This window comes from Elephas maximus, chromosome 4, assembly GCF_024166365.1.
Source record: "Elephas maximus indicus isolate mEleMax1 chromosome 4, mEleMax1 primary haplotype, whole genome shotgun sequence".
NCBI classification, from domain to species: Eukaryota; Metazoa; Chordata; class Mammalia; order Proboscidea; family Elephantidae; genus Elephas; species Elephas maximus.
This window is the reverse complement of record NC_064822.1, coordinates 74,354,747-74,375,676: the sequence shown is the minus strand read 5'-3', so window position 1 is coordinate 74,375,676 and position 20,930 is coordinate 74,354,747. Positions and strand designations below refer to the sequence as shown.

The window sequence follows — 20,930 nt, the reverse complement described above, 5'->3', positions numbered from 1 at the left end:
ATGGGTTACATCTCAACATAAAGAAAACAAAAACCCTTACACCTGGACCAGTAAGCAACATCATAATAAGTGGAGAAAAGATTGAAGTCGTCAAGGATTTCATTTTACTTGGATCCACAGTCAAGGCCTGTGGAACCAGCAGCCAACAAATCAAACAACATATTGCATTGGGCGGATCTCCTGCAAAAGACCTCTTTAAAGTGTTAAAAAACAAAGATGTCACCTTGAGGACTAAAATGCATCTGACCCAAGCCATGGTGTTTTCAGTTACGTCCTATGCATACAATGCCTGGACAATGAATAAGGAAGACTGAAGAAGAATTGATGCCTTTGGATTGTGGTGTTGGTGAAGAATATTGAATATACCATGAACTACCAGAAGAACAAACAAATCTGTCTTGGAAGAAGTACAGCCAGGATGTTCCTTAGAAGTGAGGATGGCGAGACTTTGTCTTACATACTTTGGACATGTTATCAAGAGGGACCAGTCCCTAGAGAAGGACATCATGCTTGGTAAAGCAGAGGATCAATGAAAATGAGGAAGACCCTCAACAAGATAAATTGACACAGTGGCTGCAATGATGGGTTCAAACACAGCAATGATTGTGATGATGGTGCAGAACTAGACAGTGTTTTGTTCTGTTGTACATAGGGTTGCTATAAGTCAGAACCAACTCGAGGGCACCTAACATCATCTCGTAACGTAAAATTGTAAGAGTCATCAAACAAAAGTTACTGTTCTTATGAAGCTTAGAGTCTAGCAAAAAGTTAGAAATTAATTTCAAAGAATGAAAAATTGTGACAATATTAAGTACTTTGGAAAAGAGTTTATAGTGCTTAGAGTATCTGGTGGTGGGATTTTACCTATTCAGGGAAATCAGTAAAAGGTTCCCTGAGAACTTGGTGATTAAACTGAGATCTGAACAGTGAGAAAGAATTAACTTGAAGTTACCAGATCTCAATATCATTTCTTTTTGTAGGTTTCCTCTGCCCTACCAGTCTGAATTGTTTCCCTGTTGTATGTTCCTATATCACCTTGAATTTTCCCATCGTAGTAGTGGATTTTTTGGTTTAGTAGTAACCACAAATCATAATTTTATATGTAATTGTTAAGTTTCTGTTCTTCCCAGTGGGCTATTGGCCCTATAACTAGGACAGTATATGTTTTGTTCACCTTGGTAGTCCTAGTAGCTATCATAGTACACCCCCCCCCCAAAAAAAAAAAACAAAAACAAAAACCCACTGCCGTCAAGTCGATTCTAACTCATAGTGGCCCTGTAGGACAGAGTAGAACTGCCCCCATAGAGTTTTCAAGGAGCGCCTTGGTGGATTCGAACTGCTGACCTTTTGGTTAGCAGCCATATCTCTTAACCACTATGCCACCAGGGTTTCCTTCCTATCATAGTGCACAGCACATAATATTTACTCAGTAGTTGTTAATGCTGCTACCCTCTTTCCCTTAGTCTCTGCAATGTTGGGAGATGTCCTGCCATCCCTCAGTTATTGAGAGAAGAACAACAAAAAAGCAAACTCATTGCCATTGAGTTGATGCGACTAATAGCGACCTTACAGGACAGAGTAGAACTGTCCCATAGGATTTCCAAGGAGCTGCTGGTGGATTCAAACTGCCAGCCGTTTAGTTAGCAGCCATAACTCTTGACCACTTCACCACCAGGGCCCTGTTGAGAGGACATTGTAATTTCTTTCTGTGTTTTGTGTGGTTATTACTAAATAGGTGTATGAAAAGACAAAAGTCAGAAAAATAAGACAAGATCCAGTTTCATGACGTAGAACACAGAAAGAAATCAAGTGTAATGGTGTCGTCTAGGAGAAGAAAGAAAGAAAAAGCCATTGAATTTTTCATTGTCCGTGATTTGAATCCACTAGCCAGTCTGTGGGAGAAAAGACCTGGTGATCTGCTCCCTAAAATAACAGCCTGGGAAGCCCTGTGCAACAGTTCTACTATGTCCTATAGGCTTACTATGAGTCAGAAATGACTTGACAACACCTAACAACCACAGCAACAACAACTCATTTGTAGTCATTCACTTTGGTCATAGAAAATTTGTGAAATAGATTATAAAATGTTTTCTGAAGTTAACTACGTGATGTTAATTTTTTTTCCTGTGAAAAGTAAAAGGAATGCATCAATGAACACTTTATTGAAACAAGATATGTCTAAGAGTGTATGGATAGCATATTGGCAAATGTGCTTTGAAGGATGCAAGAAAGGGAGGAAGGAAGGAAGAAAGGAGGAAATAAGGAAGGAAAATTACATGTAGACCAAAGAAAACTGGAAGGAAATTGACAGGACTTTTAAATTCCTATCTTGAAATGATAGGGCCCTGGGTGATATTTTTCCCTTTTGTACCTTTATGTATTTCTTGTGTTTTTTTATTTGTTTAGTGTGTCTATATTACTTTTATAATGAAAAAGTAAACAAAATAATGCTTATTAAGGGTGACAATTATGACTTTGGACAGAATATGGAATTAGACCTATATACTTAGAAGATTCAGGACTGTGTTTTAGATTTTTCTCTCACCCAGCTAAATCTGGCTACCGTTTCTGTATATTACTGTTAAATGCCCTTTGGATCTTTGTTCATATGTGCGTCTGTACCTTTGGAGCCTGAGCTCTTTGAGGGTGGAGAACTTTGTGTCTCTTTCTAACCCCATCGTCATTCCTGGCAGTAGCACATATTTGTTGAATGAATAACTCTTGGAACCTGAGGTGTCATGGCCTTTTTATTGCCTTCAGTCTGTGGGACTTTCTTTTTTCAGAACATAAGTGTGGGAGCCACAATGAATGGTCACATTTCTAATCATCCCAGTGGTTTTGGAATGTACTCCTCTCAGATGAAGTAAGTTGAAAGGCTTATACTTAATTTGTTTTTTGGGGATTTGATTTGGTGGTTTTAATTGTTTTATATTTTTAATGAAAAGATTAGTGTCATTTCTTTATGTAGTTCACTTCTTAGTAATATATAATTTCTTTGGGACACTACTGTATGTTTCATTAAAGGTTTACTATGTCTGATAGGAATAAGATAAGTAAATATCAACCGCAGTGATAGTAATTTCATAGTTGGAAAACGTTTCATTTGGGTATTTTACGTAGCTTTCCAAAATTGCATGCACACTTTACTTCAGATCTTTGTTTCTGTGTAGCATTCTCTTATTTTTTTTTTTCATAAAAATATCAGCATTTCAGGAATTTTAAATGTCATTTTGTCCAAGCTATTTTTTTTTTTTATGAAGATATTTACCAATGTGTTAAAAAACATGAGACCAAGCAAACAAACAAAACAATTCCAAAGGGCCTGGTTATACCTTGAAATCATAACCGTGATTTAAGTGGCCATCATCTTATGTACTGTGGTTAATGTTGCTGGTATTCTGTATTGGCCATTGTGATATATAGTTCACCCTTCATTTTTCAGAACCAGATTATTCACATGATAAAGAGTTAGCTTTGCCTTTTGTTTTTACAGAGGTTTTCGCAAATCTCTTTAGTATTGGTCATTAAGAACCAACAGGGAAGAATATCAGGAGCCGCCTCAGTCTCATCCATTAGTTATTCAAGCCAGAAAGTTTGGCCATGTTCTCAATTCTTTCTTTTTCCTTAAAATAAATATCCATTGATTCATTAATTTATACTAATTTATTCTATTAAAGAACTCTTGTTTCCATCACTGCCTTCTGTTCTATTTTAGCTCTATTTGTGACCTTTAGCTCCTGCTTGAATTTTTACATCACCTTACTCTCAGGACACCTTGTCATCAGTTCCTGGATTATCATGTTTAAAATTTTTCTTGATCATGCCACTTCCCTGTATAAAAATATTTACTGTATCCAGAAGATAAAAAAAAAAAATTCTCTGCTTGCCTTCAACTTACTTTTCTAGCCACTTACTAGTTTTGGAAGCCTCTGATTACAGGCAGTCCCTGGGTTATGAACAAGATCCATTCCTGAGTGTGTCTTTAAGAATTTGTAGGTAATTTGAAACAGGTGCATATGGTTCTTGTTTAGCTTTACTTTAGTGCAAGAAAAGGCTCAAAGCCTATTTAATGATTTAAAAGCTGCACATGCAGCAAGTGAATGTGATTATGATGAAGAATTTGTTGTGAGTAGGGGTTGGTTCAATTGTTTCAACGTGAGGGAGGTTTACGTAACATTAAAGGGAAAGTAGGAGCCGTCCATAAGTTGGACGTTAATAACTGGGCACTGCCTGTAGATGCACTTTCTCTCGGACAGCGTGCTGTGTCTTGAACCTACGCCAGCTCCACATGCCTTTTCCTCACTTAATTGTCCACCTGTCATTGAATTTCTTTTCATTTTTTTAAAGATTCTGCTGGAATGTCACTTAGTGGTAAAGTCTTCTTGGGTATCCTAATAAAAAGAATCCTTTTTTGATCTTGCATGATGTATCTGTTAGTTTTACTCACATAAATTCTGCTGTAACTCTTTTACTTAATTGTCTTACTCACAATACCCTGTCTTCCATCCTTTCCAATCTTCTAGAATTTAGGGCTTAATAAATGTTTGCTGAATAAATAAACAAAATTCAAATAACATATTAGTAACAGGTAACTACTGCACCACCAGGGTTTCTCACAGGAGGTTAGATATAAGGTAAAAAGGTAAAGCAGGTCAAATTCCCAAAATGTGTTTAGGTTACTATATTTCAAGTATCTGTGAAAATATTGTCTATTCCATTATAGCTTGAATCACTGAGAGGTGTATAACTGATTCCTGGTCAGAACTCTATTCCATATGGCAAACAGACTCTTCTAAGATAGTTTAAATATTGGTGAATCCTCTTGGCTCCAGTTCCTACTTGGCATTTGAGAGGAGGCTGTGATTTGCACCAGTTTGGTCCTCATTGGAGTAGGGTGATTTACACATTCTGTTTGTTTGACCAACTCACCAGAGTGAGAGCTGGCTCATTTTGGCAAACCCAGTCAGTATAAACCCTGTATGTTTTATTAAAACACACAGTGATTACGGTGCATTGGAATTTTTATTTTATAGTTTTGAATCTTATCTGTTTACTGTGAACTTTAACCTAGCACAATGACCTTTTTTTTTTTTTTTATTACAGCGGTTACGGATCACCCACTTTTTCCCAGATGGACAGAGAACACAGTTCAAAACCAAGTGCAAAGGCCCTTTATGGTATGTTTGGTTATTTAATGGGGTATAATTCTGTTTTTTAAGCTACGTTTTACTAATTACTTTTTTCAGAATAAAAGTTTGAACCCATATTGTGTTTATGTTCTTTGGATTTAAGTAGTATTAGGTTTTTTTTCAAAAAGCTACCAAATCTGTGACCTCTGTTTTCTGTAATACACTTTAAAACTACAGAAGAAATTTATCATATCACCGTCTGAGGAGTCTTTTGCATGGCATCAGTGCCTTATGTGAATTTTTTCGTCTAATTATTTTTGATATATTCAGTGATCTTCATGGCTGACTCAATTGTGTGCTGACAATTGACTTCTCTAACTCCCAGCACCCTCTCTAGATTGCTTTATGTACTCGTTTTTTAAACTTTAAATATAAAAACAAGTCATTACTTCAAAGAGGTTGAGGATTCTTGAAATATGCCACATATATTTAGGAAATTCTTTGTATAATGGGGATACCTCATAGAGCTGACATAAGAATGAGGTGAGTTAATGCATGTACAATGCTTAGAACAGTGCCTGCATATATTTGCTATTATTGTTGTCATTGTTTTTGTTATTAGTATTATTATATTTTTACTATTATTTTCTACTATAGGAACTAACAGGATTTTCTAAAATTGTCAAATTCTTTTCTTTATGGATTCTCTAAACCTACAACTTCTTGTCTGTGGCAAGAATGAACAATGATCAGATTTTGTGATCCTTTTTCTGCCTATATATTTAGTGAATAGGCTTTATAAGTCAAATCATACATTCATAAAATAGATTTAAGACCATACAAGGATATATTTTCTTATGGCCTCATCAGTCTGATTAGCCTGTTGGTTTCAGTTTTCTTGAATACTGTATTGGGAAATTCTTTCTAAGGCATAGTAGCTGTGAATTGTAACTCTAGAGAATTAATTAATGTGTACTCAAACACATTACAATAATATATGATCCCTGACTTTAAGGAATTTGCAGTTTCGAGAGTGACTTAAATGTAACTTAAAAGGGAAACTGATTTTTGTAAGAATAAAGTCATTAATTCCTTCAGTCTTTCATTCCTAGACAAATATCTGTTAAGTGCTGCTATGTCTAAGTTATAATCTTCATAGTCTTATTTCCATGTTCTTTTCTTCATTTCAAAGATGAATGAGTGATAGTCATTGCTTATATACCATTGGTGAGGTAGACTAGACTAAACCCAAGAACCAAAAAAAAAAAAAAAAAAACACTAGACTAGAGTGTTATAATAAAGGGCTACAGGTGCTTGGATGGCAATGTGTATAGGATGTAGTGGGCATGGCCAGTTCTTCTGAGTGGTGGGATGGTCAGAGAGATTTCATAGAGGAAATGAGCCATGAGCTAAGCTCTGAAAGGTGGGTAGATATACTCTAGGCATTTGGGGAGCAGGAGGTCACTGTGAATGATGATATGAGACTTCAAGTCCTTTGGTGGTACAAATGGTTAACCCACTGAACTGCTGCTAACTAAAAGATTGGTGGTTCAGGTTCACCCAGAGCAGCCTCAGAAGAAAGGCCTTGCAGTCTGGTTCTAAAAAATCAGCCATTGAAAACCCTATGGAGTGCAGTTCTACTCTGACAAACATGGGATTGCCATAAGTTGGAATTGACTCAACAGCAATCGGGCCATATCTGTCTTGTTCACTTTAGTATGTCCTATGCCTAGCACAGTGCCTAATGTAATATTTATGCTCAGTAAATACTTGTTGAATGAATATAATGAATTAATGAACTGCAAGCTGATGTTAGCTGGAGTGTTGTTGTTGATGCTGTATGCCATCCAGTCAATTCACACTTACGGTGATGCTATAGGACAGAGTAGAACTGCTCCATAGGGTTTCCTAGGCTGTAGTCTTTACAGAAACAGGCTGCCATATCTTTCTCCCACAGAGCAGGAAGTAAGGTGGAAGAGTAAACACGGATCGTATTAGGAAGAATCATAACCAAGGAATTTGGACATTGTTTGTAGGCAATGGACAGCCATTGAAGTATTTTAGCCAGGGAAGTAATAAGGCCATGTTGTCTTGGGTCACTCTGGTAATAGTATCAAGGATAAATTTGATGAGTATGAATGGAGATAGGTGGTTCAGAGATCTAAATAAGGGTCCCAAGAGTTTTGTTAAGGAGGAAAAGTGTTAATCCTCTCACAAACACCACAGATCTGAAACTCTGTATTCAGAGATCTAAGAAAGTACTAAGGAATGGCAAGTAGGACTCACCTACACGTTTTAATGACTATTTTGTGTTAGGAGTAGCTTCATAAAATGGTAGATGTAAGGATTGCAAATCTTAAGCTTTCAAGCACCAAATTTTTATTTACCCCTTTTTACATATGAAACAGACCAAGGCTCCTTTTTAAGATTAGGTTATCTGTCAAAGTTGCACAATCTAAAAATCTTGCTTATAAGAAAATATGACAATTCACTTTGTGTAGTGTGATAAAAATGGCCCATGCATATGTAAAACAGGATATAAAGAGAGGGATAGGGCAAATTCAGGAGGCATTTCCTGAGGAAGGGGAAAACTTGTCAATATGTTGGGTTTAGAAGTAAGATGGTTTTAAGTTCCTTGAGGTTACAGGTAATGTGCCATTCCTCCTACCTAATATCCATCCCCCAGCACAGTGTGCACGCACATATCCACAGTGCCTTCCCTTGAACAGGTTCTCAATAAGTACCTATGAAATGAATGGATAGATGGATAAATGACAGTGGAGAAATATTTTTGTTTTGAACAAAACTTCGCAATAAATAAATTCTAGTCAAAGTCATAACTATATTTAGTTAACATTGGGAGCCTTTAGCCTCCCAGGCTGCATAATTCTAATTTTCCCTTTGTAACTCAGAAGTTGGTGAAGAAGATAATTTGTAGCATACCTTATTTCTTCACAACTTATGCATTTTCTTTAAAATTTCTCCTTTTACAGATGTTAAAGTAGTTGAATAAATCTCACAGAATTAATTTGCCTAAGATTCATCAAGGCCCTCAAATTTCGTATTTTGATGTTAACTCCAAATGATGTTATACATGTAGTCGCAATACTTTGACAAGATCAAGAGATAACGTCCTGTGTATATTTTTAAACTAATGCTCGAGACATCACTCCCTATAGGGCACTAGAAACATATATATAAATATATGTACACACACAAATCCCATAAATGTATTGTAAATCACACATTTATATAACAATGAATTTGCTTTCTTAGGGGTATTATTAATTTTATTTTACTCAAGGAAAAACCGTTAAGATAATTCTGTAGTTTTAATAACCCTATTTTGTAATTTCTTCATTGTTATAAAAAAAATTCCAAAGCCAGCATCCAAGAGGCTCAGCATCTCAAACATCCCTGACAATGGAACACTTGCTTAGGAATATAAATATTAATTTCTTTCTCCTCCACTTAGCTCAAGACAGCAACATTTCACTTGGCTAGTGTTATCAGGGAATTGGAAATTTTACATATATTTTTTCCAACTAGCCTGTTTCTCTCTTTAAACACTAAAATTTAAAATCATTTTTAAGGCAAATACTTTTAAAATGTATTAAGCATTTTTTTCCCCCTCAGGGTGTAGCACATGTAATTTCTTGATGACTCAGAGGGTCATCATTGTGCACACTAGTTTGTGTATTGCCACGTACTCATCAGAGGCTGTATTCTTTACCCTTTACACAAATGATTCAGAATCTCTTCCCTTTTGAATATTCTGGGCTGCTTTTTCTGTGTGGCTGGGTCCCAAGGCGGCATCTCTCATTGCTTCTCATATGTTGTGGGTTGAGGAAGTAGGTTGAAAATCTTGTTAGTAAATAGATTCTGAACTGGAAATTTAGAGTTTTTCCCCATGAAAGTTTATATATTCAAATATGCAAGTTTATTGTGTAGATATTGTAACATCTCAATTGCTACTCAGAAGACTTACTTAAGAATGCTGTGTTCAGAATAATTGAACTTCCTAGAAAAGTAACTTCCCTTTTAATTAGATATTGCTGAGTTTGTAATATGACCATTTTCTGTAATAATCAGCTATTTAAAGTCATCCAATTTCCAGAAAACCCCAAGTTTCACAAGTTTCCAATTAGTAATACCGTAACTTTTCAGATTTATATTGTTGGGAGGCTAGATGATAAAGAATAAAAATGATAGGCAGGGTTTCTCTCAAGGCTGAATTTAGCCTTGAGTTTGGACTTTCATGATGTTAGTAAGTCAGGAAATATAAAAAAAATATGTGTGCTTTTTCCTGATTTTCTTTTTCTACGGAGGGAGGAGCTGGTAAGAGTTGAGTGTAAATAGTCATAAACTGCAAGTCAGTTTTTATATAATTGAGTTTACTGTAAACTTTCTTATATTTCTACACAGTGCTTGACTCAGCTTTCTCAGTGCAGTGTTCCTGACTATGCTACTTTAAAAAAAAAAAAAATCTACCCCCACATTTTTTTTTTTTCATTCTCTACTGATCTTTACTCTCTGTCTGTCCCTTTCTATCTCCTGATCTGTGTTTGGAGTTAATCTCCCTGTTTAATCTCTCTGTGTAATTGTCATAATTGAAGCCATACTTTAGACAAAAGTTAAAACCCATTTCTGTTTCCCTCCTTATTTACAGTGTATGTTTCACTTAGGGAAACAGCTTACATATTTTCCTTTTTTTTAAGAACCAAGTGCTGTTCTTTTGAAATTCTTAAAAGAGTAAATGACCCATGATTATGATTGCATCAGGCATTTGGGCAAGTTAGAGCCAAAATTTAGCTGCTTCAAGTGTGCCAGAGCATGTGACTAAATGACAGTTTGGCAATTCTCCCAACTTGAACTGAAGTTTTTAAAGTTGTTTTCTCCTCATAGGATAAGCCATTTTAATTATCTCTTGAACAGGCCAGTAAAATTAATTCTTTAATAATGTAGTTTTGAAAGAATGGCTTCGTTTGTTTTTAAGGTATCTTGGTTCAGATACTGATTTGTCAAACTGTGATTGTAGTTTCTTCGATAATAAGAGTTTGTAATTATCACTCAGTGCACTTTTCTAATTCCCATGAAGCACCTCTCCTCTATGGAAGTTATACACCAAGACAGTGGGAAAGGAATTCTATTTTAATGTAGTCGGAAGTTTTTGTGTTAAATAAGTAATATGAGCAGTAGCCTATTGTTTTATTTAGAGAGAGAAATATTCAGCAGTTGAGTTTTTCTTTGTAACTGACAAAACTTTTCTGCCCAGGCAACACTTTGTTTTCATACAACGAGAAAGTAAAAATTTTCTGAATATTAACTGCATCTCTGAATATTAGCAGTTTCAGGTGCTGCTATATTATACATAGACAACCAATGCAGGGAAAAGGGAATCAAATTTAAATACTAAAACCTTCATACTTACTTACAGTTGTACTGGTTGAAGAGTTAAGTGGCACCTAAATGTAATATTACCAGTCTGGAAGTTGAATATCAATTTATGCAACAGCCTGTCAAGCTAACTTTGCTAAAATGACATGTAAAGAATTTTCTTTGCTGGTTATTTAATTCACATAATTCTGTCTTTGGGGGTTATATATTCTGGACCATAGCCCAATAGCTGATAAGAAAAAGAGTGAACCATAACCAATGGTACTATAAGCGATAGAGGACGAGTCCTGTTTTTTGTTCCTAACTCTAACTGATTCTCAGGGAAACAGAGAGCAAGAGCCTCAATTTTATATTGGGGGTTGAGCCCCTTATAATATTAGAAACCCAAAATGCTATTGTATATTTCTCCAGTTATTATTTAATATATTATTTGGTCATGATTTATGCTCTTAATTTGGGAAAAAAAAAATTCAGCTGGAAAAAATAGCATGCAGAGAATTGGCATTTGCACAGACTCTGGAGCAGTGGTTTTCTACCTTGCCTGCACACTGAAATCACCTGAGGAGCCTTAACAACTCCCCATGCCCAGGCTGCACCCAGGCCCAATGAATTACGTTCGAATCTCTGGGGGCAGTAGTTTTAAAAGTTCATTCAGATGTGCAGCCAAAGGTGAGAACTGTGGTAGGAAAGTGGTGGACTTCCATTAGGGGCTTTAACTTGAGTAGTGTCAAAAGATTTTATTTAGGCTTTTTACACTGTTTTAACGCTTTCGGTGAGATTTTTAGCCTAGGAGCATAATTACTATTTAAAGCTGTACTTGTGAGTACATATGATTTCTCATAAAAAAGCAATGTATAACAATTGCTTTTTAGGGACTTTTGCTTAAAATTGCCTATTTAAATGTTCATATTATTAACCTTCAATTATTTAATTAAAATCACAGGAACTGCTGGCTTACTTATCATTCAGTAGCATTCATAAATTTGTAGAACCTTTAAAAGGAAATTTATCTCAACAGGTATATCTTATTCATTGTATAATATGGGAATGGGGATTCCTAAAATAAGTTATTAGTTTGGAATAATAGAAATGATAAGTATCTGCTAGGCACTTGATCAGTTATCATTTTGCTATTTACAAATGCTGTCAAATTGTATTTTCCTGTATCTGTAAAACCTGTTTCTGTGGGATTGAGAAACTCTGTGTCAGGAAATCTGAGGGATGAATTCTTACTACTTCATAATGAGAATGTAGAATTTTTGACCTTCAACTGTGTTTGCCAATCACAGTTATCTGAAAGGCTCTGTCAAGCATTTGAACATCCTGGGGCACCATATCATAGCCATTTTTTCTGCTCTCCCCAAGTCAGACTGAAAGAAATAGAACTACCGTCATATTCTGAGCTGGCCATTGAGAGTTGTGTATTAGAACGTATGAACCACTGACTCTGAAATAGTGATTATTTCTTTAGGTACTTTCATTAGCTGTGTCCCTGAATTATGTATTATATTTCAATAGTTATAATGGTTTTCCTAAGAACAATTATCCATTTGTTAATATTTCACATTGATTAATCCTCAACTAATAATCAGAAAGGTTATGTTTGTTCACTTTGTGGTATGTAGAATACAATCACATAAGTGAAGCAGATAAATGTTTTATCATATTGGGCTAAAAAATTTGAGGTACACAACCAGATCTTTCTTTGATCACATTATTTTGGTAGGACCAGATGGATCATACTTCTTCAGGTCATCATCCAAACAAAAAAAGAAAGGTAGCAGATACTGAACTTTGTAGTGTGTTTGTTTTTATTAAGTATTTTAATGCTGCAAAAGCAAAAGAGTAGAATATATTGGAATAACATCAGAGTGGTATAATATAGGGCATATGGAGATTTCCATCATAATTTTTAAGTAAATATAAATGAAAACTTACTTTCATATAAGTTGTAAAATAAAAATTTATACAAGTGTTTTTTTTAATTCTATTTGCTAACATTATAACTACATATATGTGCGTTATATTTTTGTGTTTACTTCTATGTTCAGCAGAATTTTTCCATTTTTTCTGCTGTGTAGGAAGATCTGAAAGTTTCTATATGAACTGAAAGAAGCATGTCTATTTGGAAAAAAAATTAGGAAAGAAAAGGGTTTTTTGTTGTTGTTTTTACATGTATAGGTCAGAATTTTAATGCTTTAAGAGTCTTTAGGCTTGATCTTGTTTAGCCCTTTTATCTTGAATTTCGCTTTAGAAGAAATAGGGCAACCATGAATTTACAAATAAGCAAGTTGTTTGATTAGAAAGTCACAGATGCCAAATGTTACCCCTACATATTATATATTTTAATGTTATTTTTGGTTTTGCAGCATTTCACAGACACAAAAAAAAACCTAGAGATTTCTTTTTGCTTTTTAAGTGGTTTGGTGTAGTAACTTTCGTCCTAACTTTCTAATTTTCCTAACAGTTTATTATATCTGCCATTCTGAGTATCACATTTGTGTGTTCTGTAGATGTGTGTGGTGAGAATTGCTAATGTTTAATAGCAATCAGTATGACTGAGTCATGTTTTAAATCTCCTCTAACACTGTCCATCTTTTAGATGTTATAAAAGAAGATTTTTTTTGTAGTATCTATGTATTTTAATAATGTAGTCTAACTCATATAATACAGTATCTATGACAGTATTTGCAGTTTTGTTCTCAGTGTACTAACGGATGAAATTTACAAGTCAGTTTTTCTTTTTTTGTCAAAGAGTAGGTCCCTGTTTAATAAAACCTGTAGACAAAATCACCCTTTTCCTTACATTTATAGTCCTAACCTTTGGAATTCTGAAAGTTTATACTGGGTCAAATCGTGTATTTAGGCTTTCTGATGACTTTAAGATTTACTGTGAATAATCAGTGTTTTCAGATGCACCACGGCACAATGGTGGCTTGTCAACTACTGTATTAATATGTGAGATAGACTAGTTTTAGACGTAACCACATGACACCAATACATGAACCTCAGCCTATTAGTGGGTAAATAATGACTTTTTCAATTTATCTTTCAGAACAAAGGAAGAATTATGCACGGGACAGCGTCAGCAGTGTGTCGGATATATCGCAGTACCGTGTTGAAGTACGATGTTTTTGGTGTTTGCCAAAATTTAGAATGACTCTTGAGGGATATAAACATTTGAAGCAAAATCAGAATTATATTTTATTTCACCCCATGGGATGTGTTTTAAGTCATGTTGATCCTTTCTTTTAGATTTTTATAAAACTGAGATGTTACATATAAAAATACCCTGTTAAGTCTGAGGCCTGTTTTCATAGAGAATAAATTAAAATGATAACTTTATTCCTCATTTATCATTGTCAGCTTTATTTTGGTCACAACAGGACAATGGCTTTTATTTATATTATAGAATCTTCTTGAAATTAAGCCTTTGGCATGTTTAGTGAGTGGTTTAATTTTATTTTTAGTTTTATCTAAAGTCATTACTAGTTTTTCTTAAACGATGGTTTCCTTTTTGTTTTTGCTCTGTTGTTATCTTTTAAGACATTTGCTTTAATGCAAGTCTATGTAGGTGACCTCTGCTTATAAACGAAAATATTTAAGTAGGGAAATAATTTTTGAATTGCTCTTACTTTTAGTTTTCTGCCTATCTCATGCATGCTTAATTAAATTTAAATAGTTTTAGCTAGCGGTTTTGGTAAAATGAAAAGTTTGATAGCTGTTACAGACTAATAATGCTATTGCCGCTCTCGAGCATCAGTGTCCATAGTTTGAAGCTGCCATATGCATCGCCTGCTGCTGTTCAGCATTTAACCATGATCTAATACAATGGTGGGAAAGTTCATCTGAAGAGGTTATTTAAGCTGTTAAGAATTTGTTTTTATGTCATGTTTAAAACAACACGGCTCAGCCTTAAACAGAATTAGTTATCTTAATCAAGGCAGTATTTCATTTATTCAACAAAAGCCTACTTTATTTTCTCAATAAAATAACTGCCAAGTTCTAGAGTACTTTGTGTTTGTCCCTCATTTCTCTGCTAACTGAGGTCAATTATGTTAGCTCTGCTTTCTTTTGGAAAATGTGTACTATGAGGTAGTGTACGTGTTATAAATATTTTTCTTTTTTGTCAATCATAAGCACTTGACTACATTTGTTCTGGATCGGAAAGATGCTATGATAACTGTTGATGATGGAATAAGGAAGCTGAAATTGCTTGATGCCAAGGGCAAAGTATGGACTCAAGATATGATTCTTCAAGTAGATGACAGAGCGGTGAGCCTGATAGATTTGGAATCAAAGGCAAGTTTGTTAAATTTATACTGTTTTATTTTCACAAAAGCCCTACAAATATTAATGTTTACCTTCAGGTCAGAATGTTTGAAAATAGGTGAAAATTTGACAAAATAAATTTTTTTTGTTAATGATTTTGAGGGAAAAATTGTACTATATATACATGCAAAATCAGTTTTTTAAACCAGAGATGAAAGGGTACAGTTTTTATTTCATCTACCAATGACGAGATGGAAGAAGTGAGGAAAAACATGGTTTTAAATTAAGCCGTCAGTAGGACATTATCCTTTATGCCACATGTTAATTACACACTAGGCCAAACCATTGTCTAGTAAATGAGTGAATTGGGATGAAGAGTTTGTGTGTGTGTGTGTTTGTAACTTTTCACTAGTCCGAGAGCAAGCACCTTTCTTTAACACACCCATTGGCAGGTGAAATGCTAGAGCTCTTAAAAGAGAAATTTTCTGAGCCCCATTCTATAATAAGCATTTACGTTGCTAAGATAAAGAAAACAACTGTTGTAGCTATAATATTAGAGTATTTTGGTAGAAATGGGGATAAAATTTTTTCATTTTGCTCATTGTATGCAGTGAGAGAACAGCAACCAAATGCTTCTCTGGCCCTCATAGCTTCAAGTAATTATAGAGAAGGGATATTATTTAATTTACTTTTGAAGAGAAAGAAAATTTATTATCTCCCTGTTGTGGCTTAGAAATTTTAAATTCTATTAATTTAAATTTCTATTTTAATGGAACCTCCATTTCTTGATGGACCTTTGCTGGATTCCAGGGAATCAGGATTTAGAATAAAATTTATGGGTGGTCCATAATAAAAGTTGTTTTATTTTGTTTCAGTTATCGGCAACACCATTTTGTTTACTTAAACAAAATTACAGTTTCTTCCATCAATTACATCATGACACCACTCACTATTTGTGTAAGGCCATTAGTTTAAGGATACCCACCCACTGCCATCGAGTCGATTCTGACTCATAGTGACCCTATGGGGCAGAGTAGAACTGCTACTTGGGATTTCCAAGGCTATACATTTTTACAGAAGCAGACTGCTACAGCTTTGTCCTTCGGAGTGGCTGGTGGGTTCGAACTGCTGACCTTGCAGTTAGCAGCTGAGCACTTTAACCACTGTGCCACCAAGAGTCCTAGTTCAAGGATAAACACCTTAAATGTCTCTTATTAAATACAGATTTCTAATTGTGAAGAGAAAGTTCATTTAAGAAGTAATTATTTAATCTGTTCAATGTTTTATTTGCATGGCTGTTTTTAAGTTAGAGAGTTCACTTGTGTGCTACCAAATATCCTTATCATTTTTACTTAAAAAATTTTATTTATTTTGCTGTTGTTGAGAATCTATACAGCAAATTATACACCAGTTGAAAAGTTTCTACATGTACAGTTCAGTGACACTAATTACATTCTTTGAGCTGTGTGACCATTCTCCCCCATTGACATAAACTCACTGTCCACTAAGGTTCCTATCTATCCTTTTCATTTTGAGGAGTGTGCTTCTTAAGTGAGATTCTTATGATTCTGCTGTTTGACATTACTGTGTGGATTACAGTTATGGGAGTCTTCATATAGTTATTTTTTCATCTGTGATAGCTTCAGTTAAATAAAAAATGTAGAAATGATTTATTATTCTTAGCCTAACAGTTGTGATCACTGAAGGTAGAACCTAAAAGTCTATATTGATTACATGACTACCCAATGATCAAATAAAAACAATTCTGACACTACATAACCAGCAGTAAGAGTACCACGTAAGGTGGTGAATAATTCTGGAAAGAGGCCTCAGTTTACCTCTTTTACCCTTAAAGGCATCATCTCTACCTTATAATTTGAGGAAACTAGTAAAGTTCGGTATTTCTTCTGTTTATTAAGCATAACTACATTCCTCTGCTAAATATTTCCATTTTTGCCATTCTTTCTGTTACCCAACTCCCAGCTCAGCCTTGCATCCCTGCTGCCATCTTTATGCCTACCCATTCTCTATATTTACAGTGTTTACTAGTATTTGTTGCAAATGTGATTTGCATATTTTAAAAATTATTTGTATGGTGCTTAGATTTTATGTAGACAATAAAAATAATACAAGTTATATTTTCATGTTTTAGAATGAACTGGAGAATTTTCCTTTAAACACAATCCAGCACTGCCAAGCTGTGATGAATTCCTGCAACTATGATTCAGTACTTGCCCTGGTGTGTAAAGAGCCAACCCAGAACAAGCCTGATCTTCATCTTTTCCAATGTGATGAGATTAAGGTAAAAAAAAAAAAAAAAAAGTCCTTTTTCTCCCTCCAGCGAATGTTGTGACAGCTTGTGAATTACCTATTTCAATCATGGCTAGTTTTTTGTTTCTGAGAAATTTTTGAGGAAAGCAAATACCTTGGTATCTTTAGCGTTTTAATGCCAACTAAAGAGGAGATAAAGTGATATAAAAAAACAGATGAATTCTGTTTATTGAAAAAAATTTCTCTAGGTAATAAATTCATCAAGTGCCTTAGATTTATAATTAAAAACTGATTTTTTAAAAACCATGCATCATGGACAATAAATAGCCATGCTTTCTTATTTTATTCTGCACATTGCATGGATTATTGGAATAAAAAATTAAGACATTTTGCATGATATTGATTTAAAGGTGGCACAGTGATTAAGCACTCAGCTTTGAACCAAAAGGTTGGTGGTCCGAACCCACCAGATGCTTCCTGGGAGAAAGATGTGACAGTCTGCTCCCGTAAAGATTTGCAGCCTTAGAAACCATATGGGTCCTATAGGGTTCCTATGAGTCGGAATCAGCTTGATGGCAGTGAGTTTGGTTTAATTATGTGAGTTGAATACTTGCTTGGGATTTATAATCCCCAAGGGATATGCAAAAATAGTTGAGCATAGTTAACAGTAATAACAGGCTATATCCCGAAGGTTTGTGTTTCAAAGTATACTGTAATTTTAAAGTGATTACAGCTTGTGACGATTTGTTGGACATTAGAAGTTATCTTCAGGAGCCCTGGTGGCACAGTGGTTAAGACCTATGGCTGCTAACCAAAAGATTGGTAGTTCAAATCCACCAGTCACTTCTTGGAATCCCTACGGGGCAGTTCTACTCTGCCCTATAGGGTCGCTATGAGTTGCAGTCAACTTGACTGCAATGGGTAGAAGTTATCTTCGGCCTTGAATTTCTTTATCTCAAGAGCTGTTTTCTCTAAAAGGAAATTTTTTGTATTGATTGATACTTTGCCAAAACTGTGATTTATCATTGTGTTTGTGTGTTATAAAATATGATGTAGATTTTATTTTATGTAGAAATGCTGGGAGATTAACATAAAGAATTATCATTTTCTTTCTGTAGGTCTTTGCCATTAAATGTGATAGGTAGATATGGATTGACTTTAAACACTGTGTTTTATAATTTTCTTCTAATTTCAATTTATGTCACAGATGATTGTCTAAAAATGTTATCTGAAAAAACCCTGCTGCATTTAGGTAATTTGTATATGTGATGTTCATCGTATTTTATATAGTGCGTTTTTGAAGTTGTTAAGTTTATTAAGAATTTTATAGAGTTAGCTATGTTAAATCAATATGAGTTAAACTGAGTATTTTGTTTTGAAAATATAGTGAAATTTAATTTAAATATTTTACTAACAGAAGACTACGCTAAAAGACATTTCCGATAATGGTATTTGCATCAGTTCTGTAACAGCCTGCTTGGAGCTAAGAATATTGTGCTGAGTAAAGATTCTGGATTTCAGTTTTGAGAATAAAGAGCCTAATTTATTTGTTAGGGAATGGCAGTATTGATGGATCTGAAATGGGATTTACTGAATGCTATTTGTCATAACTAAAAGCTCAAGTGCCACCAAACAACCATATGCATTTACTCATTGGTGCCATATTCCATATATGAGGTAGTTTTTTCCTTGCCCAATTGAAAATATAAATACAATGAAATATGCGGTTTCTTTTATACACATCTTTAAAGTTTAAAGTTTCTTTATATGAGACTTCACACAATGCTGCAATCTCACCTCCGTAGTAAAATTTTCTTCAAAATATAATAATCTGCCTATAGGAAATTCCAGGTTCCTAGGCATCTTCAGTATTATCCCATATAACAGAAAGCCTTTAACATGATGTTTGTAATGTCTTCCCAAAACTAGACTCTTCTTTTGGATATAACGCTGGACTAGGATGTATTAGCATTCTTATTTAGCGAGCTGTGTGACCTTGGCCAAGTCACTGGACTTTCATTATTCCTCCGTTTCACTATTTATAAAACAAGGAGAATAGATTAGATGATTTTTAACTGCCGTTTCAGCAAGAAAATTTTATGATTATCCATGTTCACTGTAAAAGAATCTACAATATCCATATTCGAGAAAAACACATGATTACAGAGAACAAGTAGGCACACAAAAGAAAAGATGAATCCATCCCAGGAAGAATCTAGTATATAGCAATAGTCACTGGCTGTAAATAATCTTCATACCCAAACAAAATAAACATCATAGATGCTAATCTCCTTTGGTTCTCAAGAAAATGGAATCAAATGTTCTTGTTTGAAAAATGTTAGAAAAGTTAATCATATGAAGAAGTTAATTTTTACCTGCAATGACAAAATTAAGTGGTTATCAAAAAGGGTACAACCCAGTGTTGGAGTTCATTGCATGGTTATCCTAGATTTGCTCTAAGCTGCAAGCAGCTCTGCTGGGGCTGAGTGATTTGCTTCATTGGGTTAGTGGGTCCCCAGTAGATCCTGGTGGCACAGTGGTTAAGAGCTTGGCTGCTACCGAAAGGTCAACAATTCCAATCCGCCAGCTGCTCCTTAGAAACCCTATAGGGCAGTTCTACCCTGACCTATAGGGCTGCTATGAATCAGAATCAATTTGATGGCAACAGGTTTGGTTTTGTTTGGTTTTAATGGATACTGGACATGAGAAAGGGAAGAAACTCAACTCTGTACATGCACGGACTCCTTCATTTCTTCTCAGGCAGAGATATTTACCCTTTTTTTTTTTTTCCCAGCATATACTTTTTATCCTTGCCTTTATGCAAGGATAGCCTTTTAAAACTAAGGGAATCTTGGATCAGGTAATCTTTAAGAATTCCTTCAGCCCTTAAATCCTGTCGTTATAAAGTTCACCATTAAATAACTGTTTTGAAAGCAGATAAAAAGCCAGAAGTCCTTCCTTTTACATCAAGACACTTATTGATTCAGATGGGGAACATAATCCCTTTTTCTGTTTTAACCTGCATATCAAGACTCAGAAAATCTATAACCTACCCAGGAACTTGTCTCTCCTTGCAGGCAAACCTAATTAGTGAAGATATTGAAAGTGCAATCAGTGACAGTAAAGGAGGGAAACAGAAGAGGCGGCCTGATGCCCTGAGGTAAAAACATTAAAAGAAATCAAAAGTAGAATTGATTTGTTTTTAAGCCTTTTTTTTCTGTAAAGGTTTAGAAAAAATATTTTCAATGGATATAATGTTATTATATTTTACAGATTACAACCTGAAATCTCAATTCGTTTGCTCTCCCAACGTTATCAGTATGTGTGTGCTCCTTGTTTTCTCTCTATAATTTTGGTCTTTCCCTGATACAGCTTCTCAAGCTTGTGTTGGAAGACACAGAGTCATGAAAGATGAGTGGTGCCTAGGGAAATACAAACTAGACATTAGGAATACAGTTGGTACCTGGCCATTCCCAAGTCACACGAGACCCAGAAAAACAACAACAACCTAGTTTTCAGCTGAATTATAAATGTCCCTGTGTTTTTATATTTTATAAATATTTGTAAATATACATAATATGGAATGGTAAGAGAATCCTTATTGTTCTGCCCCTTTACATAGTTCTTTTTGAGGTTGAAGAACTAATACCCTAAGTTGAAAGAATTGATGTGGTATGGAAATAGAATGCTAAAGATTCAGTTTGTTTTCGTCATTTTTAGAATGATTTCCAAAGCAGACCCTGGTATACCACCTCCACCAAGAGCTCCTGCCCCTGTGCCACCTGGAACTGTTACCCAAGTGGATGTTAGAAGTCGGGTGGCAGCCTGGTCTGCATGGGCTGCTGACCAAGGAGATTGTGA

The 20,930-nt window shown here is 34.9% G+C and overlaps 1 protein-coding gene across 4 annotated transcripts in view; it reads left to right on the top strand.

The window, feature by feature from the left end:
- The window catches only part of EPS8 (epidermal growth factor receptor pathway substrate 8), a 210,915-nt gene that overhangs the window by 139,850 nt on the left and 50,135 nt on the right, over positions 1-20,930 (top strand). For 2 of the 4 annotated variants that reach the window (XM_049882556.1, XM_049882555.1), the window contains exons 3-9: positions 2,784-2,863; positions 5,104-5,177; positions 13,582-13,649; positions 14,667-14,828; positions 16,951-17,100; positions 20,147-20,229; positions 20,790-20,926. In XM_049882556.1, the coding sequence (XP_049738513.1) occupies positions 2,805-2,863; positions 5,104-5,177; positions 13,582-13,649; positions 14,667-14,828; positions 16,951-17,100; positions 20,147-20,229; positions 20,790-20,926 (733 nt within the window). In that variant the 5' untranslated portion in view covers positions 2,784-2,804. The remainder of the gene's footprint in view (positions 1-2,783; positions 2,864-5,103; positions 5,178-13,581; positions 13,650-14,666; positions 14,829-16,950; positions 17,101-20,146; positions 20,230-20,789; positions 20,927-20,930) is intronic. The other 2 variants (XM_049882554.1, XM_049882552.1) reach the window with 1 other exon arrangement.